This window comes from Sitophilus oryzae, unplaced genomic scaffold, assembly GCF_002938485.1.
Source record: "Sitophilus oryzae breed Bouriz unplaced genomic scaffold, Soryzae_2.0 scaffold_41_pilon_pilon, whole genome shotgun sequence".
Taxonomy (NCBI): domain Eukaryota; kingdom Metazoa; phylum Arthropoda; class Insecta; order Coleoptera; family Curculionidae; genus Sitophilus; species Sitophilus oryzae.
In genome coordinates, this window is record NW_022146996.1 from 5,548,566 (window position 1) to 5,573,485 (window position 24,920).

Below are 24,920 nucleotides of genomic sequence, written 5' to 3' on the forward strand. Positions count from 1 at the left end.
ACTAAAGTTTATAAAACACTGAGTTTACGAATGAAAGTTCATATAATTATATACAGCTTCCTAAAAAAAATATGGAAATAGAGCTAAAAATAACAAAAATATAACACTCCAAATTTGACTTTTTGGCATCTTATTGTATATCAATCAAGAACATTTATTTGGGTTTCAGATAATAAAAAAATATTTCTTCTGATTTAATTTTAAAAATATATTACAAAATACAAAACAGAATAAATTACCTAATACTAGAAATAAATAGAAACAAACAACAATTACTAACATCTATATGCCACACACATTATTGCTAGTTTAAAACTTCCACAAACACAATAATTTAATATTTAATAAAAATAGTCACATTTCAATCTTAGAAAATCTTCAAGATTGTCTTTGGTATATTTACATAATACATAAAATTATTAATATCTAATCACACAAGTAAGTAACAAGTTTATATAGAAACTAAGTAAGTCTTACTTTACTACCCAACTTACTACTTAAGTCGTGTCTTACCATGTGTAATCACACAAGGTAAGACACAAGTTCATATAGAAAGATGTATCACAAAATACATATACTATAATTTAAGGGTATTGTATAGATAACTATTAGTTTTATAACAGTATGATATGTTAAAGGATGTATATTTACAATTAAAATGTTCATATATAAACTGTAACTGTAATAATTACAATCTTTAATTAATTCTGAATTCTACCAGTAATTTGTAAACTTGCAAAAATAGATTTTTCATTTATTTATTTGAATCATCATTAATCACTTTGTAATAACCAGATTCAAGCATATTTCAAGAGATTTCAGAAGGTATAAACAGTTCACAATACAACGCACAACATTTGTCATACACGTTAGAAATTATCTAATTGTAATTGGTTAGTTCTATTAACCAAAGAGATGGTTATTAGGTTATTATGATATTATATAGAATATTAAGTTCAAACTTTATCTAAATACCATGAATTTAGTTCGCAAACTAGTCAAAAACCATCGTTAATTTGCGTAATGTTCTTGAAGTTTTAACACAACAAATCTTTTTGAAAATTTTTGATATCTGAAAATATCGATACATTTTGAAAATAATTAATTTTATATGTTTATTATTAACTATAACTACGTATTATTTCATTAAATTATGGCAAAGCTGATAAAGAGTTCTAATAATGCACCTGGATATTTTTTTTTTATTTTTATAATATAAAACCTAAGATGACTTGGAGATCAGTAACTCAGTAATTAAAGTAACATTTTTATATAAATAAAAAATAAATAATATACTAAAATCTAGCAAATATAACGATAAAAAAACAAAAAATCATAATACTATTTTTCTATAAGTCAAGGTGATATACAGGGTGCAGCATAAAGTTCGCAACAAACGTAAAAAATATAACTGAGTAATTGAATCAAGTTTTATGCGGAATTACTTCACTCCAACAGTAAAAAATAGGAAACTTTCCCTATCCCAGCGAACTTTTTGTACCAACCAACACCATGTATAAAGAATATCCGTACGTCATAATATCAGTTGCTATTCTAGGAACCATTTGCACTTTAAACGGATGCTTTCGATAATAAATTACACAATCTATTTATTTAATGGGTCCAGCAGTGTCCAGACAAGCACAGGACGTGTGATTTTTTGCTCTTATTATTAATGGCTCATCCATCCATGTTTTGACTTCCAATTCTACGGTGACTGTTTTGTCTGGTCGACAACTCTGTTCTTCGCTAGGACAGCAGCCAGATTGACCACATCGATGTAGGACTACGTATGGGGGATCGTACTGAAAAGATAAGAACAATATTACAATTTTATAAGTTTACAAGTACAAGTACAATTTATTACAAGTACAAGCACAATTTTACAAGTACAATTTATTACAATCACTACGTATTATGGTCCTTTATTGAGCACCAGGGTCAGTTGTTAATAGAAAAAGAGAGAGGGAATCAGGTATCAAATGTACTGAGCCAAAAATTATATACCTTCCATTAAAAAACTCAATTTGAACTACCCTGTATATGAATAAAATGATTTTTATATAATTCATATTTATTATTAAAACTATTTTTTTTTAAATGGATTACTATACGTGCTATATTACAGTTAGCAATTAGTGATATCGCATGGGGATATACAAGGTAAGTCAAAATTAGATTTTTAATTTAATGTCTATACCTTTGTGGCAGGTTCATTTCTGCAAAAAGGCTGATTTCTACGAAGAATAAAAGAGGTTTTTTAATCCAATTAAGTATAAATGAATGTAGTGCTATTGGATTTGTAGATGTATACAGCGTGTTTCAAAAATTTTTTCGTGGTTCACGTAAAGATGGGATTTATTTTCCATATCAACGTCATTGGCGTAACTACAGTGGTGCCCGGGTGTGCCCCCCCCCCAGCTGCTGCTGGGCACCCCCCAGAGAAATATTGAATTATGACTCTTGGGTACGTATTAATTTTTAATTTTTTTAGAAAATTTTATTTGCTTGTGATGTAGTAAAAATGACGTCTTCTAGTTTTATTTAGTTAATATTATTTTGTGTTTAAAAATGTGTTAATTTTTATTTTTTTAGAAAATTTGTAGGTATATAAGTAATCTACGGGAACACGGTTTGATAACCAAGTATATAAAATTTATTGATAGAGAAATTCATGTAAACGTTTTATTCAAAAAATGTGTGTTTTTTTTAAATTATTCTTCATTTTAAAAAAACAGAAGCACTAGGCTCCCCCTGGGCGAACCCCCCCCCCCCCCAAGGATGAATTGCTAGTTACGGTAATGATCAACGTAGTTCCGATTTTGCGTCGGTTGGTGGCTACAGGGCGCTAAAGTCTTCATTTTCTTTTCGATTTATTTTTATAATTTTCTTCCAAATACTTTTAGCGATTCGATTGGGGGCGAAATTTTGATGGCAAAAGTTACTATAAGTGCAACATATTTTAATGCTGAAAAAGTGTCGCCATGTTCATCAGCGCCAGTGAATTTCTTTTCTCTTGTTAGCAAAATTGTGTATACCGTTTAATACCGATTAAATGTAAACGCAATTTTATTAATTTTATCTGTCTTAATCCAAGTCTAAGAGCAACTTTAAAAAAAAATTAATGTCATTAACTCACCTAGTTATTCCTCATCAAAAAATATGAAAAAAAGTTCCTATAAACAGGGACACGAAAATGCATATAGTTTTAAAAATTAAGATCTTTTGTAATTATCTTAAATATCATTATTTTTTTTATTAAATGAAGCATTGTGTTATAAATTGTGTAATAATAAATTAGAATAAATAAATAATTTATTATTTTTAGTTATTAATAATTGTGATTAATAAATTTGCGTTTATCTGCAAAATATCAAGACAAAATATCAAGATACAACTTTTAATCTGCATTAAACGACCTACACAATTTAACAAGAAAAAAGAAAGTCAATGGCGCATCCCTGGTGAATATGTCACTTTTCACACTTTTTTAGCATTAAAATATGTTGCACATATAGTAACTTTTGCCCTCAAAGTTTCAATCGCATCATTTGGAAGAAAATTATAATAATTCGAAAAAAAATAATAACGTAAATTATTTTTGTTTAGATACTTATGTTGCTTTTTGAATTAGTTTATTTAAGAGTGTGAAATAACAAATTGCGTGAATTATTATAAATAAATAAATAAATGCCTTTATTGTCAAAAAATTTTTCAATTTGTAGACAAAGGTAAACTAACAAACAAAGTAAAAAAAATATTGTACACAAACAAACAAACAAAAGATAATACAAAACATTATACAAATAATATTGTCAGTCTTATTGTTAAAATAAACATTTATAAATGTTTACAATGTCAAAGAACAAAAAAATAAAAATAATATTCAAAAATATTTAACTAGTTTATAGTAAAATATCAATGACCTCTAAATAAATTATATTATATATAATATATATAATATTGTTCAAAAATAAACATATAAGTACTTAATAATATATGGAATTTTGTTATAGAATTAAATTTGAAAGGATTATTTTAGAACAGGAATTTTTGCCAAACACAATGAGCAAAATAAGTATACATAGGCAGAGCTGCAACAAGTCAGTTTTAAAAAGACTTAAGTCTTGAGTCTTAAGTCAATTCTAAAATCAAAATGATTTAAGTCTTAAGTCAATTTCAATATAAAGTTCAAATAACTTAAGTTTTAAGTCTTTGACTTAAGTCATTTTCTTTCATGTCAAGTCATTTTTGTAAAAACTTAAATCTCATAAAAGATTTAATCTCTATCTTTTAAAAGATTTAAGTTTTTTTTGTAAAATGACTTAAGTCATTAAAAGAAGATTTCATTTTTATTGACTTAAATCTTTTCTAAAAATACTTAAATCTCATAAAAGAGTTAAATCTTCTAAAAGATTTAAGTCTTTTGTAAAAGACTTAAGTCATTGAAAAGAGATTTAAATTTTTTTAAAGACTTAAATCTTTTCCAAAAAACTTAAATATTTTTCTAATGACTTAAATCTTTTTTTATTTCGGAATAAAGACTTAAGTCAGAAGTCATTTTGAAAATGACTTAAACCTTAGGTCTAGAGTCAGCTTTCGAAATATGACTTAAAATGAAATGATTTAAGTCATTAAAATGATTTAAGTCAAAAAAAGACTTAAGAATTTCGTCATAAATATTTAAACGTGTTTATGTAACATTATTATCCATCCATATAATTTTTACAAATTTCTTGGTTAATTATACGTAGGTAGTACTCAGATTAAAATGTCTGAAGGTCGGACAATCAATAATTTTATTAAAAGTTCTAGGAATTTTGTGCCGCCATATTGCTTTTAACAGAAAACGGCCGAATTTCGTATGGTCGAAAACTAGGGGTATATTTTATGTAATGTCATTTAGTTATTAATCCGATATTTCCGTCCTTCATTTCACTTGTTTTCGTGTTTTACCTGTTGTTTGTGTTTTTTATTATTATATTATAAAGTTTATGTCGTTTGGGTCACTTTTCATATACCACTAAAAGTGCGAATCTTAACAATATGCACTACTGTTCCAAATCTACCCTTGATGCAAGTAGTTCAGCACCCAGACCGTTGGTCGGTAAATGTTTGGCAGGAATTCTAGCATGGCGAATGATTGGACTTCTTTAATTATCTGAGTGAAATGAACTATCCATAATTTCTAAGAAATGAATTGTTTGTTAGGGGATGAAATTGCGTTTGTTGCAATTTCATCAACATGAATGCGGTTGGTGTAGTTGATGCAGTTGGTGCAGTTGTGCCGCTTATTTTACTATGAATGTGTGGGGCTTCTTGTATACCACTTACTTGGTGGCCAGCTAGGTCATCAAATTCAATATGCCTGGGTTTTAATTTATGGGGTCGAATCAAGAACGAACATGGATAAATAACAATTAAATGGTATTAAATTGAAATTAAAATATATGTTTTGATATTTTGTCGTAACCAATTTACCTCTTTTTGTTTCCTAGCCTACTACTATAAATTTTAGACCATATAATCCTAAGCGGCAGTCTAACATGATTTTTTCACTTAATATCTCCGGTTAGAGAGAAGATATAAAGTTGCGGTTTGCGCTAAAATTTTGGAAATTTTGTGCTCTATTTAACTGTGAAAAGAGAAACATGGCCTCCTATTTAATTTTTTTATGCAAAAGCGCAATATCTGTTATGATGTTAAACAGCGCCCTCTAGCTACCACGAAAAAAAATATGGACACAAAATTTATACCCGAGATCATTAAGGACGAAAAGCTCTTTTAAACGAGCCCTAGCTTGTTTAAATCGGGTAATCCAAACCAGAGTTATTCCTATTTTAATAAAAGCATGTTTAACCTTCCCCCACCACTTTATTTTAAGAGATAGAGCAAAACACTCTATATTAAAAAAATTACAAATTTCTCGATACTTACAATAGTAATATTTAAAATACCTGTTTCACCTGCATATTTTTAAGAAAAACCATGTTTTCTGATTGGCTATCAGAGAAACGCCCCCTAGCGGACATTTTTCGAACTTGAAAATAATTTCCAGCGACTTCTCTTGGTCGATATACCTATTAGAATTTTTTTTTTCCAAAGTTATACGATAAGTAGTTTCTGATACAGCCGGCGTCCATTCTTAGTTAGCCAGTCGGTACATAGGTATGTATAAAAAATTCAACTTTTGTAATAAAATAGGTTTCAATCACCATGTATTAACAAAAAGGGTTTAAAAGATTTGTTCTAGAACGGCTGCAGATTTTGTAAAAGAAAATACTGAAGTTATAAAGTACATATAAAGTTTGAAAAACTATAGTTATAGCCTGTGTTTGAAAAACTATAGTTAAGCCTGTAGCATTGAATTTTGAAAGATAAGTCATTTTTTTATAAAGTGCCACTAAATAAAAAAGAAACATAAAAACATTTCTGCCTAACTGAATAAAAAGTTATAATAAAAAAATTCTGACAACGGGGAGCTATACCCCCTGAAACGTTAAGTGAATTCCATGCACCAAGGGTACTTCACATAAAATAACTTTTTTATTTTTTAGATTCCTATTTCAGTGATTGCGCCCAGTTTTTTTTGTTCAAAAATTGAACCCGCCATAAGTTATAGACATTATTAACTATTAAAGTGTTTTAGTGTTATACTAGTTTTATTTAATCACACTTCTAGATAAAGTGCTGAGTACTTACAATATCAGTGGTTTCTCCTGTTAAGCTGCTTACTGAGACGGCTCTTGGTTGTGGAACACTACAAACAAATAAATCGGCTTCTATCACTACCGAATCATAGTCTCTAAAGTGCATTCTCGGCAATGAAGCGCACACCGATATAGCGACCAACACGCAAAACACGTTGATCGAAGAAAACATTGTCACAGTTCTGTGATTTGATCAAAGCTTGATGAAGTATGAATGGGAAATGAACAACATGTACCGGCAAAAAGCGTGTTATATAGTGTCGCTAGTCATTTACGGCTGAGAGATATCTGGAAATCTGACTCATTTACAACGAATTGTAGATTCAAAGTCATTGCGAATTTATTTCGGATACGGGACGCCCGAGAAGATAAGTACCGCCGAGAGACATTTTTGTGAATTACAGAATAATATTATACCGGATATATCAGTACTTGTTTTGGTAGATTATCTCAAAATAGGTATTAAGTTATTAGAACTTAATTAGGTGATAGTATCGCCGTCATTTTTTAAATGTAAAATTATATGAGGATCGATCGTCATTTCCCAGCCAACTGGGCGCCGTTCATCATACGGTACTTCTCTGATACAACTCTCCACTTTTAAATGGCATTTGGATGGGTCACTCCAATATTTTTTTATGAATAATGGAGACTGTATACCGGGTGCGTCTCAAAAGTGTCACCCCTATAACTTTTTTATTTTTTCAAATAAAAAAACGAGATTTGGTATGTTAGGTGGTATGACATAAAGTAGGATTGATAGACGTATTCAATTCTTTTCGGCCACTTCCTGTTTCACCGGAAATGACTACAACTTTTGACTTAATGGCCCCTCGGTATTTTTTTACTTTATTCGATAGAAAATGATACTCTGATCATATGTCAACTTTTGACATTTTAGCTTAAAACAGAATTGTATTTTAAATTTAAATCTAGAATGCCATGGCTGTGTTAAAAACACTAATTTTTATCGAGGAGTCTTGATTTTCCAAGAGAGAAAATTATAATAAATCGAAAAATATTTAAATTTTAACACCCTGTAGCTACGAAACAAAGCAGTATCGGACCTATGTTGATATGAAAAATTAATCTTATTTTTACGTGAGAAATCTTCCAACGAGAGATGGCACATGTTTTTTGAAACACCCTCTATACTTGATATTTCGAGTCAGATTGTCGTTTTGAACACAGCCATAGCAAAGGCCATAGCACTCTAGACTGAAATTTAAAATACTATTTTTTAAGTAAAAATGTCAAAATGTATATAATATGATAAGTCTAGTTTCCGGTAAATAAGCCGTTCAAAATGTCATTTGCTATCAAATAAAGTAAAAAAATACGGATGGTACCTACCACTTAAAAATCAAAAGATGCATTTCCGCTGACACAGGAAGTCAACGAAAATAATTATTGAACTAACATAAAATCTCGTTTTTTTTATCAGAAATATAAAAAAGTTATAAGATATATCGTATACCTTGCATCCTTAATGTATGATTTTCTTGGCACGACAGATGACAGCCCTATACACTGTTCATTGTGTTTACACTTTATATGAAGTGTGTATATTATGTAAAATAATAAATTTTATAATATTTATGTAGATTTAAAAAGTACAATTTTTTAAAAAATATTTATACCACACTGTGGCGGATTCATCTCTCCAAAAAAGTCCTGTGGGTATTTCGCCACTGTAAGAAAATCTACAAAATAAATAGGTAGTTATTTTTTGTAAACACTGATGCTCCAACAATCTAGTATGATTTTTTCTAAATCCAAATATATATTTTGGATTTTTGAAAAACATTAAAAAATATTAACAAATATTATAGAATTTCTATGTGATATTTAATACCTACGTTAATACGTTCTGGCAATATTGTTCTTTACCACTTTTTAGAAGAAGTACATTTGGTGAATTACCGAATTAATTGTGATGAAAAAGTTATATTTTTTATAGAAACGGGGACTTGGCCCATTTACAGAAATTCAAAACGCACCAACTATTTATTAACCGATATACCGGGTGTGTCTCAAAAGTGGCTCACCCCTATAACTTTTTTATTTTTTCAAATGAAAAAACGAGATTTGGTATGTTAGGATCAGACATAAATTAGGATTAATTGACGTATTCAATTGTTTTCGGTCACTTCCTGTTTCACACGAAATGATTACAACTTTTGATTTTTAAATGGCATCCTCCGTATTTTTTACTTTATTTGATAGAAAGTGACACTCTGAATAGAATGACATATCATATGTCAACTTTTGACATTCTCGCTTAAAACAAAATTGTATTTTAAATTTCAATCTAGAGTACCTACCTACCACGGCTGTGTTGTTAAAAACACTAATTTGTAATCAAGGAGCCTTATATCTATAGTTTATCCAACTAGCCAGAAAACATTTCGACAGATGACATCCAAAAAATTACAGAAAATACAATTTATCTGTGAATTAAAATGACCAACACAACTGTCACTCTCAAGTATTCTCTCGTTCTGCAGACTTTAGTAAATAAAAAAAAATAATGTGTACCTACATCTTGTGTTTTACTATATACTGCATTTTAACTAAAATGAAAATACATATAATATACAGGGTGGCTCTCATACGCCGCGGAGGCTCCAAGGAGAACGACAGTTTGTATTGAAATGAAATTTTGTGAGCATATGTAGATCAATTCAGAGCACTTTATAGAAATATAAAGAGTTCTACAGGGTGACCCCAAAAAAAGTTACATATCAAAGATGTGTTTTTTCTAATGGAAAACCCTATATAATAATTGATTTTCGGATTCTAGGAGAAAAATAAAGGTGAGTTTTATAAGAGAAGTATATGACTTGTATGAAATGTAAGGTTTTTCACATATATATTTTTTCTAGAGATAAAGAACAATTTATAAATTACAATAAAAGCTACCTAAATTGGAATTACCCGGTATAGTCTAATATGTAGTTAAATTAACTATTGCAATTTAAATCAAATTAAAACTTAGTCCAAAAAGTTATACAGGGTGAGACAAAATTAATATTGAACATTGGTCACCTTTAAAAGCATGTTACTTTTTTATTTTAAATGGAACACCCAGTATATTATTCCTATATTCAATAGAGAATTCATGTCTCTTCAAAATACTATTAAGGTTGCCTACCCGCCAAACAAAGATTTTCCTAGATATTTCCATTTACATGATTTGATCTGAGTAGATCTTTATTATTAGATAAAATCTAGGTGGCTGGGTGATACGTCTGACGTTACTTTAACATAGCTGTCTAATTAGTCCAACTTTAACAACCAGTTATAATTTTGTGTCAGTTAAAACAAAAAAAATTCTCAGAAATTTGCCGAAAATGCAAACTTATTTTATATCAGAGAGAATTGATATGATTCGAGTAGTTCCAATTAATAGAATACTTAAATGCTCCTGATTTTATCTAGTCTGTTTTTTTTATGGGGATATGTTAAAGATAGTGTTTAAAAAACTCGACCAACTATCTATTGTCAACAACATGAGAGAAATTACCCATATAGCACGTCCAAATTAAATTACGTTTCTACAAGGGAGACACATGAGAAACAACATATATGTTAAAGTGAACCTAAGTGTTCATCTAGTTCTAACATATACATATGAGATACACGCAGGTTTATATTGATAGAAGTGTGTGATACAGTGTTTATAGTTGTATACCGTATGCACTCAAGATTCTAAAGAGTATTTTGTAACGTAACAAATAATTGTTAAAATGATGAAATCTGACGTCGGTATATGAGACATACAATGTATAAGTCATATGTATGTGTGATACTTCGTATCATAGTTGTGCCTATAGTACACACCTTGTAAAAATGTGAAGTATACACATAATATAAATATCTATATAGACACTTTGTAATAGTGTACTGTTGTGTCTACATTCTAGCATGAAATGAAGGTGTGCGCATGCGCGGATAGCCTCAGCGTAGATACACCGACCAAGTGTATCATAATGTGTCCCTCTCCTTTCTCCTTTCTAGGAGTGGTATGTGTTAACAGCCATTATTGTTTTATCATTCGGAAGCTCTATATAAATGTTCTGTTTGTGTGTAGTTTAAAAGAGATTTTAAGGTAAGTACTTGTTTTTAATTACCTTGTTACACCTTCCTAAGAGTATTATTAATATTATATCAGCTACTCATCCCTTACTCGATACCCAATTTACCAAACTTTGACTCCAATGAATGAAAACTCCAAATATTCTCGTATAATGATAAAGAGGTTAGCTGAGTTAGCTCTGCAATATAATTTTTTTTTATTTGGAAATAATGAAAATCTAAATGGACCAGAGAAAAAAAGATTTAAACACTTCAAAGAACTTCTTACACTGATATTCGGTAAGGTATTGATGGATCGATATACAGATATGTTTAATATTCAATAATCAGTTTCATATAAAATTTAAAGGTGAGATTGTTAATCTGGAAATAAAATACAACAAAATCCAACAGAGTGCTCGATGAATGAGTATGCTAATAAACAAATTGCTTGGAGGGAAAAGAGGAGAAAAAAATGACTAAACGAGGTCCACCAAATCGTGGCGATATACCAGTGTTTACCATTTTAGTATGTTGTTATACTAGGTATGTACTTATATTTTTAATACAAATTCTGTTCTTTTACAGTGTTTTCTTACTTCTGGTTTCTGCAGTGTAAATAATAATTATTATTGTGTTATTTGCGCTATTGCGTTCCATGATATAAAGAAATATAAGAATTTTATTTTTTAACCACTTAATCCATTTTATGGAAGAAAAATGGTACATTTAATACAAAACAAAAATGGAACAATTTTAAGGCTACTTCTCTTAAACTTACGATCGAGATACTTTTGGAAAATACAAAGTTTTGCATTCCTAATTTTCGTTCTAAAAAGATATAATTGGTAACATTGAATAAATATTTCTTAAAAAGAACGAAAAGTTAGGCATCAAAACTTGTATTATTTCCTAAATTCGTTCATAAGAAGTAGTTTTATCTAGCACAAGATGTATATACGAAGCAAAATACATACGTATACACGCGGTAGTCACAACTGCAATGTGCAAACATAGTTTAAACGTAATACACAAGCACTGTGTATCCTACGGCACACTGTGTATCGCTTACTTTGTGTATACGTAAATGCTATACTGTGGCTACATTGTGAGGCGGACGTATAACCTTTGTGCATACGTGTTGAACTACAATGTGTAAACGTTGCATATTTACATCGGGGAAATTGTGTCACCCTGTGTCTACATTTAATAATGTAAACACATCGTAAATGTGATTTGATGTGCTGTATGGGTAATGTAGTTGCTTTTCGAACTCCACATATTATGTCTTTTAAAATGAAAAGATTCTTTTGAAAAGACTAATCATTTTATGCAGTTAACAGGAAAGGAAGCATTTTGAGCCATTTGATTTCATCTTAGGGTTCCCAACCGTCCCGGTTTGGCCGGGATTAACAAGGAATCAGAAAGTTTGTCCCGGCGAAAGTTTTGCCTTGGCCGGGACCTGGAAACTAAAAAAATGTGTACTACACACATAATATATTTTATTTTCTAATATTTAATGTCTTACTTCAATTATTTAAAAGCTTAAAAATGATTGTCCCGGAATCGCCGATGCTCAAGTTGGGAACCCTATTTCATCTAGCTAATAATTTTTGTCACATAATTATAGGTTTACATCTAGTTCTAATTCTGTAATAATTAAAATATGTTTTAAACGTGTATCTTTTTATCACCGTTGAGTATTTTACTCTACAATCTTTAATTTTTGTTAAATTAACAAAAGGTATATCACACAGCCTAACCTAACCCTAGATTTTTTCAAATAATAAAGATCTACTGACGCAAAATCATAAAAATTCAAATATCTAGGAAAATCTTTGTCTGAGGGGTAGGCAACCTTAATAATATTTTGAAGATATGTAAATTCCCCATTGAACACCGCAGAAATATACTGGGTGTTCCATTTAAAATAAAGGAGTAACTCGCAAATTACTCGTAAGTGACTAATATTCCATATTAATTTTATCTCACCCTGTATAACTTTTTGGGTCAATTTTCAATTTGGTTTAACATACAATGGTTACTGTAATTAAATATCAGGCTACACAAGGTCAACTAAAATTTAGGCAGCTGTTATCGAAATTTTTACAAAATGTGAAATATGTCAAAATCCATAGACTTTAGGTATATTGCTTCTTTAATAAAACTCACCTTTATTTTTTTCCTAGAATCCGAAAATAAATTAATATATAGGGTGTTCCATTAGAAAAAAACACAACTTTGATGTGTAACTTTTTTTTGAGACACCTTGTATAATTTTATATATTTTTATAAAATGCTCTCAGTTAACCTACATATGCTGCCAAAATTTAATTTCGATATAAACTACCGTTCTCCTTGGAGCTACCGCGGCGTATGAGAGGCGCCACCCTGTGTATTTCAAGTACAAGATTTAAATGTGGCAAATTTTAACTAAACTTGCCTTGAATGTCTTGCACTAATCGTAGAAACGAAAAATTTTATAACATACAGGGGATTCATTTAAAAATAATACAACTTTGTTATTTTTTATTGGGACACTCTCTAGGTATTCTGACACTCAAAACACAATTTCTAAAAACCTAATCGTTTATCTACAACAACTCTGCAAATTTTGGTAATAAGAGAATATTAATATGCAAATATATTTTTTATGATGAATTTGATTTTAAAAAAGTTTTATATGATCAAAAGCGTGTCATATCTTTGATGACAGATAAACAATTATGGAATATTTACATTATATTTTTAACAAAAAGTTAAAGTTTGCTTGATCATATTTTAGAATTTAGAATTTATTAGCCGCCATACACCAGAAAATCAGGCCTGTGAACCCGGCCTGCGGCCCTGTTATATACCAAGATTCTCGTATATTGACAGGGCGGACTTGGCCTGCCGATTAGATATTTGCCCGATTAAATATTCTCGTTTGGGACACAATTCGACATTTTATACCACTTTTTAGATAGATAAATATTTATCGGAATAAAAACTGCCGCGTAGAAAGAAAGAGCGTTATAAGTCCGCCGGCTTTATCCTTCGTTTTTTAGACAAATCTAATCTCACAGATTAAGTCCGCGGACTTGGCCTGTGACAGGCTTGGTCCGCCAAAGGCTTGGCCTGCTACAGACTTGGTCTGGCACACTACGCAAAGGTTTCATCCGCAAGCCAAGTCCGCAGGCCAAATCTTTTGGTGTATGGGGGCTATTGATCGTACGGTATTTGTCTGTGAAAGCCCGAAATGACTTATAATAACAAATTAAAAATCGATGACTTACATTTGCGGTTTGGCAAGAATGGATAGTCATTATTTGATCATCGATACATGTCGTTCTTTTGTACTTGATATTATACTAAAAGTTGTTTTTATATTATATTCTTTTATAAATCGACTATTTAATATTAAACATTTCAGTTTAAGAACACTTGTGATTACTTTTTTAATTACCACTCTGCGGATATTTAAATTTATACGAGTTTAAGTTTGCCTGGTTGCATAGACCCTAACTTTTTATTGATTTTCCTATCGTATTCGTATGCTCCTTACAAATTACAAAGTCCTTCAAACTGGTTAAAATTACTATAATTATCGCAATAAAATATTAAGTAAATACACTATAACATCACATCACATAAAAACTGTGTAAACGAAAAAAAATCTAAATGTAATCCTTTACATAACCAGACTCAACGCCACCTGCGCATTAAATTGATTAAAATCTTCCTTAACCTAAGGCAACATCCCAATTTATCTAAACCAAATATTTTAAAAATCACGAGAAAAATATTATGTGGCATGTTCCCATTTTTCGCGCCAGTGTTCAACAAATCAGTCAAACGTTGTCCTTGATCTTTTTGTTCCGTAAACGGCATTTTTCTTGGCTTCTTGTTCTGAATCAAGCGAATTGTGCGTTTAGCAGTGAAAGTGTTCAAAAAAATACCGGCAATATCGTTCCAACTATGGTGGAGGAGTCAGTGAAGCCAAACATTAACCATGGCTTATTATTGTACCACAATCAATACTCATTTTACTCCCAAAAAGTAAGTCATTACTACTGTATTTACGTTCCGAATTGTGTAATCCTAATTTATTTACAAACTTTAGTTACCTATCTCATTCCACTATTTTTATGACCTTACACTTCGAACGCGGGTCATTCGCACTATGCTAAAAATAGCATTATTATTGTCTATTTGTTTATCACGGTATTATTAAAAAAAGTTAGATATGAACTTATTTTAGGTGGTAATGGCTCTACATGAAAAAAATTTACTATTTGAATCTCGTCTTATAGATTTAACTAAAAGTGAACAGTATGAACATTGGTTTTTGCAAATAAATTCAAGGGGCGAAGTCCCAGTTCTACAGGACAGTAGCAAGATAATACCAGATTCTGGCAGGATTATTGATTACCTTGAAGATAATTTTAGTAATGGTAATTTATTAACCATAAAAAAATTCTGTTATTCTATCATGTTAAGGAAAATCTCTTATCTAGTGTGTTGAACAAATTAAGGTCTTGCTTGTTAATAATTGTGAAGAGAACACATTTATAATACAGTATATCAATCACATTTACACTTAAAGTGGAACTATATTTCATTATTGGAACTATAATTCAGAAAATAAAGCAAGATAATGGGGTTTTCCTTTCATCTATTGAGAAAATACCTTTATATTTTTAATGACACTTGTATCTCAGTTGTAGTTAAGTTCATATGTTCATAAAGAGAAGCTAATATTGAATTTAAATATTATTTTAGGAGATACTCCAAGATTAATTCCTATGGATCAAGGGCCTCAGGTTAGGCAAAAAATTATTTATTTTAGGAATCTGATAGAAAATTTAAATGGTAATGTATTAACAGTTGGGTCATTATTACATCCTGAGGTAGTTACAGGAAGCAGAAAAATCCCTTTTATTGGTCCGGTTTGTAACCAATTACTGAGTTAGTAGAGACAACTAATTAAGAAATATTACAGTTTAATTTGAGTTTATATTTTTTTAGATGCTGAGAATAGCAGTGCAGCAAATCTCAGAAAGGTTGCTGAAGAAAATCCAGAATCAAAAGATATATTGCTGGAAAAGGCAGCTAATCAAGAGGCCAAACATGAGAAGTTACTCAACAAGGATGAATTCATGAAAATATTAATGGTAACTGATAATATGTTTGATGAAGTTGAAAAGGAACTTAGTCAACATACAGGTGGTAAGCATAACATTAAAATTTATGCAAGCCTAGATACTTATATGGAAAACTAACACTTTAAACAGTAAAAAAATTATCAGTTGACTAATACTGATGGTACCAAAATATTTGTAAAATAAATGCATAATTATAATTATAAATAAAATAATGAATATTTACTAATTTTAGATTTCATTATGGAAATTATTATTTCTTAATTATAATCATAAACAACATTACCTTGAAGGATATGGCTACTTGCGCATATTAATTACTCTTTATATTTTTACGTATATTTTACAGATTTTGTGATCATGTTTATGATTCAATTTTAAATTGTATTTATTTAAAAATTCAATTTACTAAATTTAAAAACAAATATCAAATGCCACAATAAAGAAACTATAAAGGAATTATTTTTCTCAGTGTACTTAAAATACCATTTCAATAAACTCTGAGACATTTTTTCAGTGTATATAGAAGTGAGTTTGTTACTTCAAGGTCAACAAATTTGAAACACGTACTTCAAAGAAGCCGACGTTTACTGTCGTTTTTGTAAAGGCGCGTCCACATTGCTCGCGAGCAGGCCGAACGAACACGTGAGACACGAAAAAAATTGCAAACAGTCGGAACGAGATGTTCGCGACGCTCGCGGTGTTCCACATGCTTGTGATTACATAAATTGGCTGTTTCGACTGTTCGGCTCTGTCGCGGTACATCAAAGAGACGCTTTCGGAGCAATATGCAAGCATACTATACGGCGGTTCGAAGCGCTCGAGCTGTTTGCGTTGTTTGTTTAGTTTAATAGTTTGGTTTCATTCATAGGATTCGGTATTTACTGCAGTATGATGATTCTACCATAATTTTTCTTATTTTTTTTGTTCAGAATTACAAATTTGTGTTTAGTTCTTGGATTAATAATATTAAATATACCTTTAATAAAATATAACTATATTTATATGGCCTACTTATCTTAATCTGATCTTTGAGAACTTTATTCATATATTGGCATACGCCTAGTACTATTTTCAAATTGATTTGCTTGAAAACTTTGAATAAATAACCCAAACTGGTATGCGAAGCTCCATTGGCAAGAAATCTTAATGTTATGACCAATATTTCTTTAACTCTTCCTTTAACCAGAATATACTTCCTAAAAGTTGTATTATTTCTTTCAATACGGGGGCCCACTAAATTAATAAGTCTTTCAAAAGTGGCGGACATGCGATAAAAATTATTAAAACACATTCTGTCTGTTTGTAAATCGCGTAGAAGTTTCTTTCAGGGTGCTGCGCTGGGATCTCTTTTGGAATTATTATACATCCAACACCGCCTTTTTAATGTGGACGCACCTTTAAGCTTTGTATTCTGTGACTGGGCTCCATATAAAATAAAATATTTTTCTATTTAAACATTTCTTATCATACTAAGTTGTGATTAAGGCTCATTTTGGTTACCTAATAAAAATGTACATATATAATTTATATGATTTTTTTTAGATATAAAGAATTGGTGGTTGTGCACAGACAGGTTTACAGTTGCTGATATAGCTCTAACGATCCTTTTAGAACGTCTAAATCAAATAGGACTAGAAAATAGATTTTGGGCAAACGGAGTTAGACCTCATGTAGAAGAATATTATAGGAGGGTACAGGAACGCGAATCTTATAAGAATACAATACCCACAACGTTTATGTTTATTAAGACTGTTTTTATATCTCAAGCCCCTCTAATTATTGGAGTCAGTATCGCTGCTGTTGTAGCCGTAATTGTAGGTGGATGGTTTGTTGTTAAAAAAATTATTTACAAATAAGTTTGTAGTCTATAAGTTTTAAGCATCAAAAAAATAAATTTGAATGCATTTAAGGTAGATCTACAAAGTAGGCATTCTAAGAAGGGTAATTTTATTGTTAAACATTCGATCTGTAGTTAAAAAAATTTAAATAATTTTAAGAGTTAGAGAAAAAAAAAATATAAAATTCTTATCTCTAAAGCATGAAAATTTAAAACGGTCGAAAATATAAGTCTAGTTACAAACTCCTTGATATTATTTAAGTGAAACTTGATATTTATTTATTAAATATTTTAATTGTTAAAAAAAGCTTCAATTAAATATTTTTTTATACAGGTCTGTTGTATTTATTGATCCCACTGTATTTTTTTACAACGTATGTGATTTGCACAATTAGATATGAAGTGACGATTTCTAGAATAACGCTAGATCATATCCTTGGCTAGATCATATATAATAATTCATTTCTCCTCTAGAATAACAATCATATTCAAATAAATAATTGTTCTGTGGTCCATTTTTACCACAGATCACCAGTAAACTAAGAAATATAATTTATTCTGTTGGCAACACTGAGTTTGACAAGCAAATAATGAAATAAATTCTGTGGTAAGGTTTGGTAAGGTTGTCATTAAGAGTGACATATTATAAACAAAATATTTTAAATAATATGAAAATTTAATATTTCAGTAAAATATTTACTATGTCTAGTCCTTATAGACGAGTAAATTTTTACGATTTATGCAGATTATGTGCCCAAAGTATACAGGATACTAAATTTAACATCTTTGAGCTGATAGGTCAAGAAATTCAACTTCAATCCAAAATCAAGAAATGCCTGTCGATGACCGTAATATTTTCGTTATTTATATTACTAATAAATATATATCGAAACATTTTTGTTATTTTAGATAACAGAAGATGACTTTCTTCCTAAAGTTGTTTGTTCGAGATGCATAAATCAGCTAGAAGTTTGTAATGCATTTCGAGAAGAATGTCGAAAATCAGAAAAGATGCTTTCTAGTTATTTTAAAAATTACAGACATACTGAAGATTTTAAAAAATCGGGAAAGGTAATGTCTATTAAATTTTATCTTATGCCTAATTTTATTGAAAATAATTTAAGGTGTACATTAAAGATACAGCAAAAATTGATTTATCTAATGATATAGTAAGAAACTCACCAATCAATAAGTTAGATATATTAATAAAGGAAAGTCAAAAAGTTGTTGAACAAAAGCAAAATGCAGTTGGAAAAAGCATATTACAAACTCAAGCAAATATTAAAACTGAACAAAACAATAAAAATAAATTTTGTGAACTTGCGGGCGCAATCGTTCCTAATCAAAATGTTCAGATACCATATACAGTGGATTTTTTAAATGAAACTCTAAAGAAAGCAGTTCAACAATTACCAAAAGAAATTATAAGTAAAGTGACCGTAAATTCTAATGGTGAAGTCATTAATTTACCTCACTCTGATTTAATAACATTGGATCCCATAAGTATTCCCACCAATGTGATAATTGGACTTAACAATATAAAGAATAACAAAACCAAAGCAAATACTGATAAGTTTATCAAGGAACCAATATTAATTGACCAGAATATTGTCAAAATAGATTTAACCAAAGGTATAAAAGAAACAACTGTAAATAAATTTAATTTAGATTCGATTATCAAAGAAAATGTACACAGTGCAGCGCCTGCAGTAGTTCAAAATACATCAGTGATTTTTCCACTTTCCCAATATCAGGTATAATCAAAATAGATTATTGTACCAATGTAGTATAAATTACATTAATATTTCCTTAGGGTAGTCTCATATCAACATCTACAAGTAACACTACATTCTCTCAAGTATCATCAGTTACAGTTCCTTCTTCAACTGCAAATATTATCGGAATGAATAATGATAATAACAATTCTGACCACAATTTGGAGTTGTTAAAAACTGTAAATGAACCTCCCCCTTCCAGTGTTAATTTGGAAGATCTGCGTTCACCAACCTATATGTTAAGTCCAGTACAAGAAAAAGTCATAAGTGAAGATTTATCAAGAAAACCTACAAAAGAGCCAGGCTCTATAAAAACACACATTTGTGAGGTATGTTCGAAGAGCTTTAAAAGGAGAGAACATTTGTACCAACATTTCAAACTGCACAGCAGCTTAAGGCCATATCGTTGCGTCGAATGCAAAAAATCATTTGTTAGAAAAGAACATCTTATTAGGCATATGGTTTTGCATTCAGGGGAGAGAAATTTTACCTGTGAAATTTGCAACAAAAGTTTTTCTAGACATGACAATCTTTTAAAACATATTAGAACACACAATAAAGAATCTAATTACACTATAGTCTATCCAGAGAGAGAGTATGTAATTTCGACAGAAGATCCCCTAAAATTGACTGAAAAAGTAATCTAAGTTACTGTTCAATATTCGTATTCGACTGATGGATAGTCTGCAGTTACTTGTTATCAAGTAATGTATGCCAAAGAATTTTTATGTTTCATAGTATTGAGGATATCATTTACCTCCTCAAATAAAAGTTTGTCGACCTGTTCAAGATATGTTTATGACATACTTATTTTTTTTCGAAGTATAATATTTTTGACTTTGTATGCTTTAATGTAATTTGTTTTAAACACTTTAGCTCCAGATACGTACTCAATGATTATTGTTTATAAAACTATTTATTTTTAATTTATTACTTTTGTAAGTTTGATCTCATTTATTTCTAGTGTTATATTAATAGTTTTGCTTTTCTGAAGGAAAAAGTAGTAGTTAACCACATTCCCAGTAGCTATTAACAGTTACTGTATGATATACATCAGAATTAGTTACTAATTCGCCCTGAAAAATATTCTAATTTACATTGTACAAAAATTAACATATATCTGTTTTCTAGTCTTTGTAGATTTATAAATTAGATATAAGTGTTGACGTGTTATAGTGTGTCTTTTATGATTTCCGTATGATACTTAAATAAGTAATATAATTTATTGTAAATTGCGTATTTGGTCATTTTTACCGTACCGGCGTGCCCCTTAGTTTTAAGGATTTAATTACAGAAGTTGATAATAATTTGTATGCAATATACATTTGGAATATACCTTAACACATCCCGATACATCTTAGGTTGGATCTTAGGAACTATCGGCTATTGACATCTTAGTTTTTTATGAATCTTTGCATCTGCTTTGCACACCTATGTAATCTTTGCACATGCTACATGCTTGCGCACCTTGCAGTTCTTGCACCTTGCACACGATCTGACATCTCCACCCACACAACTATGGCACACAACACACAATGATCACATAACCTCAGTTTGAGATATGTAAACAAAGTAATGTTCAATTTATAAATAATTATTTCTGTTTAATATGAGTATATATGTACATTTATTTTAGCTAAATAACGAGTCATGATTTAACATAGCGTGGAAGTTAAAGTCAAGGAATAAATATGTTCTGTAACGGAATCGTTAGATTGAATCAAAAAGGCTATGTATTCCTTTTCCTAGTTTTCCTAATAATGGTTTATTATCACTTTACTAATGGCTTTAAACGTGATGATAATAGTAGAATAAATCTCTCTTCCTTATTACAAACAGCAATACTTGCTGCTGAAGTTGGTGGTCAGTTTGTGGTACAAGTAAGAAATAATCCAGAAGTTCATTACAAAGGAAAAACAAAAGAAGGTTTAGATGACAGCGTTACAAATGCAGATTTTCTTTCGCACTGTGCCATGGTGAAAATATTGACAGGCAAATTTCCCACAGTAAAATTTATTTCAGAAGAAAAAAATATACCATGCGATATTAAGCAGAAGATACCAAATCATGATATTCCAATTAACTTATCAAATAAGTTTGCCAATAGTAATGATGTGACTATTTGGATTGATCCACTGGATGCTACACATGAATATACTGGTAATTTTATTTTCCATATTTTGTGTAAGATACTCAGGACTTATGATCGAAAAAAAAACGGTGTCCAGTTGGCTTGGAAATGTTGATCGCTGACATTCCCCATATAATTATACATATAAAAAGACAGAGATGGCTATGAAATGAAGATTGATGTCATTTTATATGTAAAATTATATGGGGAATGTAATCGATCATTTTTTGACGATTGAATGAAGAATGTACTTAATGACGTTTTTTTTATTATATAGTACTTTGGAGGATGTAATAGTTAAGTACACTCTATATTTTCAGAAAAACTATTTAAATATGTTACAACAATGGTGTGCATAGCTGTTAAGGGAGAACCTATTATAGGGATAATACATAACCCGTTCGAGAATACAACTTCTTGGGCGATGGTAGGAGGAGGAACCTCAGATGACTTAAAAAATCCAGTATGCTAAGAAGGAACGCACATATATCCAGATGGATATTTAGTAATGTATTAAGTTTTAGAAACCCGTAATGGAAGACGGTAAGGTAAAATTTATTATATCAAGATCACACCGAGGTACAGTAGAACAGGCATTGGAGAAAAACTTTAAAAACTATGAAGTGGTTATTGCAGCTGGAGCAGGTAAAATTTTTAAAAATCCACTATGTGCATCTAGGTTGAATATATAATGTCTAAAAAGTATAGGTTTGGTGTATTTTAGTTGATTTTAAAATTTCTATATCAGCGCTCGGCATGGTAGAGAAGGGCTCGGGAAGGATTGGAGAGCAGAATTTCCGTCTCTATATTTCACGCAGTCCCGGTTACCGTTCATGTTGATCTTGAAATCGTAGCTTTGTCATATTTTTAAGTATTTTGAGAACCCTGTATGTAAAATGTGTCATTTGTTGTTGTCATGTTTGGATAATGCATAGATAAATGCAACAAGTTTAGATTGGAAAGCCCGTAAAAATTTTAGGTCGCGAAATTATTTTGGGTCGCGACCGTTATACGCGATCTGGCGCTGCTATAGCGGTCGCTAAGAACAACGACAAACAAAAACAGAAATAATTTTCTCTTTTCAAAGTCAGAATCTTCTAAAATCATAATAATCTTTCAAAATCTAAACCGCTCTCATTAAAGAAATTCCGAAAAGTGTTTATAGCGTCCATTTTCAAAGTAATAATTGCTATCTTGTGAGTTTAATTCGAGTTTTATTTACTCCAACCGGTGATAATTGTGAAAAAGTGGCATTAAAAACTTAAAAAGCTGTGCTGTGAACTGTGAACTGCTAAAACCATCGTGGATCGTGGCATAACGTCGGTTTCCAATGTTTCATAGGTAATTCATACATGCGTCCTTATATAAAATAAAGTTTCTTGTATGCAACACACTGTCTTTTATTTATAAAATTAAACGAAAATAATAATAAATTTGAATAAACAATATTTGGCGATATAATTCCGGAAAAAGCCGAACCGCTCCGAAATTTTCAAAAGTTTTGGGTCGCGACCGTTGCAAGAATAGCGCCAAATAGTGTTTACATTGTCCTTATGGGCACTTTCCAATCTAAACTTGTTTCATTTATCTATGGGATAATGTATGATGGTATTGCTGTTAGATGCATGTTAAAGTTACACATGCAAAAATTATACTTAATTTATTGCACGCAAAATGTATAATTCTTTATAATAAAGTAATTATTACTTTATTATAAAAAATGCGCTTATAAAACAATTATTGTTTTATAAGATTTTTGAAATATCGTATGACAAAAAGTTGTATTATCAAAGGGACTTTGGGAATTTTGTTTTTGAAAAATTACTATGTATTAGGTTTGGATTGATATTGGGATATAATGCAAGTTTAAATCTCTGATGTAAATCATAAAGAGTGAAATTGAGAAAATGAACAAGTATTCTATAACTTTTATGCATGAAGTGTGTGTATTTAGTTATAATAACTGTTTTTAAATTTATTACATGATAATTCAGGTAAACAATTATTGTATTACATTATATTCAATTTTGTCCTCATATTCTAGAAGTAATTGTGGATAAAAGTACTGATAATGTATGGATTTTACTTTATTTTAGGATACAAAGTACTTAAAGTAGCTAAAGGAGAGGTTGATGCTTACATTCATATAACGGCCATTAAGAAATGGGATATTTGTGCTGGGAATGCTATTTTAAGGGCTCTGGGTGGTCAAATGACAACCAAAGATGGGCAATTGCTGACTTACCTGGATGATACGGATGTTGTCAATAAAGATGGGCTTATAGCTACATTAAAATATCACGATTTCTTTACTAATAAACTGTAATATTTTAAGAGAATAAAGAGTAAAGAGATGTTATCGAATTTTGTGTTTTAAAAAATCCTTTACATACTTTCTAATTCGTAAATATTTTAAATATAAGTAGTTGAAAATATAAGTAAGTATATAGTAATAAGATATACTGACTCGGGCTAATTTTCAAAATACTCATGAGCTCGAAAAAAAATTATTAAATTATTAAACCTCTTCACCTATTTTGAAATATATAAAATAACCACGTGGAAGTCACTTGAATACGAGCAACTTTACAAAACTTCAACGCAAATGCGACCGCGGGAAATGGTCGCGTACAACAGATTTGTGACTGATTACAAACTAGTTTCATTTGAATCGATTTGTGTGCGGCTTCACACTACTAGACGTTACCGAGGTTGCAAAATAGTTGCAAGCTCAACCAAAATGCAACTTTTATCACAAAACAGTCGCACCGTGGGCGCTGGGCCTTATAGAATCATTTTTTTGTCCGTCTGTCAAGACCCTTTATCTCGGGAACGCGTGGAAGAATCGAGTTGAAATTAAAACCATATAAAGTACGTCTACTGGATTTGTGTTTATGCAAAGGATGCAGACAAAGACATTTAAATATCCAGCAATCTATTTTATAAGTCGTTACCTATATAGAAGCGTCAGAAAGTCCATGTGGACCATGTGGACTTGACGAGTATGTCACCGCGTAAGTCCATGTGGACCATGTGGACTTGACGAGTATGTCACCGCGTAACAATCCGCCCACTCACTTCATTGGCTACTTGCAAATTTGTCGAATTTTTATTGATGGGACGCGTCGTCCGAACTTAAAGCTTTGCTTAAAGTATGTAGCGGATCATAGAGGATGTATTACAGGAAAATATTTTAACTTCTATAGGGTGGCTCAAAAGAGAGTGAGTGGATCGGGATGATAT

The 24,920-nt window shown here is 30.4% G+C and overlaps 4 protein-coding genes across 6 annotated transcripts; 3 read left to right on the forward strand and 1 right to left on the reverse strand.

Annotated features, from left to right (window-relative positions):
• Nucleotides 1–209: 209 nt before the first annotated feature.
• On the reverse strand, nucleotides 210–21,026 carry LOC115885681 (snake venom vascular endothelial growth factor toxin barietin-like). Of its 3 annotated transcripts, none has more exons than XR_004050777.1 (3): nucleotides 14,897–15,024; nucleotides 6,703–6,760; nucleotides 210–1,805 (listed from the first exon to the last, which is right to left on the reverse strand). XR_004050777.1 is itself a non-coding variant. In XM_030904665.1 (3 exons), exons 1-3 carry the CDS (start codon nucleotides 20,900–20,902, stop codon nucleotides 1,611–1,613), a joined length of 273 nt encoding a protein of 90 aa, XP_030760525.1. In that variant the 5' UTR covers nucleotides 20,903–21,026; the 3' UTR covers nucleotides 210–1,610. The 3 variants fall into 3 exon arrangements, 2 of the variants coding, with proteins under 2 accessions (XP_030760525.1, XP_030760523.1); XM_030904665.1 differs by lacking the exon at nucleotides 14,897–15,024 and adding an exon at nucleotides 20,883–21,026; XM_030904663.1 differs by lacking the exon at nucleotides 14,897–15,024 and having other exon boundaries at nucleotides 6,703–7,047.
• LOC115885679 (ganglioside-induced differentiation-associated protein 1) lies at nucleotides 14,364–17,818 on the forward strand. The gene is made up of 5 exons (XM_030904661.1): nucleotides 14,364–14,828; nucleotides 15,031–15,223; nucleotides 15,552–15,737; nucleotides 15,798–15,998; nucleotides 17,477–17,818. The coding sequence occupies exons 1-5, from the start codon at nucleotides 14,577–14,579 to the stop codon at nucleotides 17,788–17,790; spliced, it is 1,146 nt and encodes a 381-aa protein (XP_030760521.1). The 5' UTR covers nucleotides 14,364–14,576; the 3' UTR covers nucleotides 17,791–17,818.
• Nucleotides 18,394–20,809, forward strand: LOC115885678 (zinc finger and BTB domain-containing protein 6-like). Its single transcript, XM_030904660.1, has 4 exons — nucleotides 18,394–18,619; nucleotides 18,681–18,842; nucleotides 18,896–19,525; nucleotides 19,585–20,809. Exons 1-4 carry the CDS (start codon nucleotides 18,473–18,475, stop codon nucleotides 20,191–20,193), a joined length of 1,548 nt encoding a protein of 515 aa, XP_030760520.1. The 5' UTR covers nucleotides 18,394–18,472; the 3' UTR covers nucleotides 20,194–20,809.
• A 6-nt stretch (nucleotides 21,027–21,032) lies between the features above and the next one.
• LOC115885680 (putative inositol monophosphatase 3) lies at nucleotides 21,033–24,041 on the forward strand. Its single transcript, XM_030904662.1, has 5 exons — nucleotides 21,033–21,118; nucleotides 21,183–21,706; nucleotides 21,998–22,140; nucleotides 22,202–22,322; nucleotides 23,774–24,041. Exons 2-5 carry the CDS (start codon nucleotides 21,238–21,240, stop codon nucleotides 24,001–24,003), a joined length of 963 nt encoding a protein of 320 aa, XP_030760522.1. The 5' UTR covers nucleotides 21,033–21,118; nucleotides 21,183–21,237; the 3' UTR covers nucleotides 24,004–24,041.
• The last annotated feature ends 879 nt before the right edge of the window (nucleotides 24,042–24,920 follow it).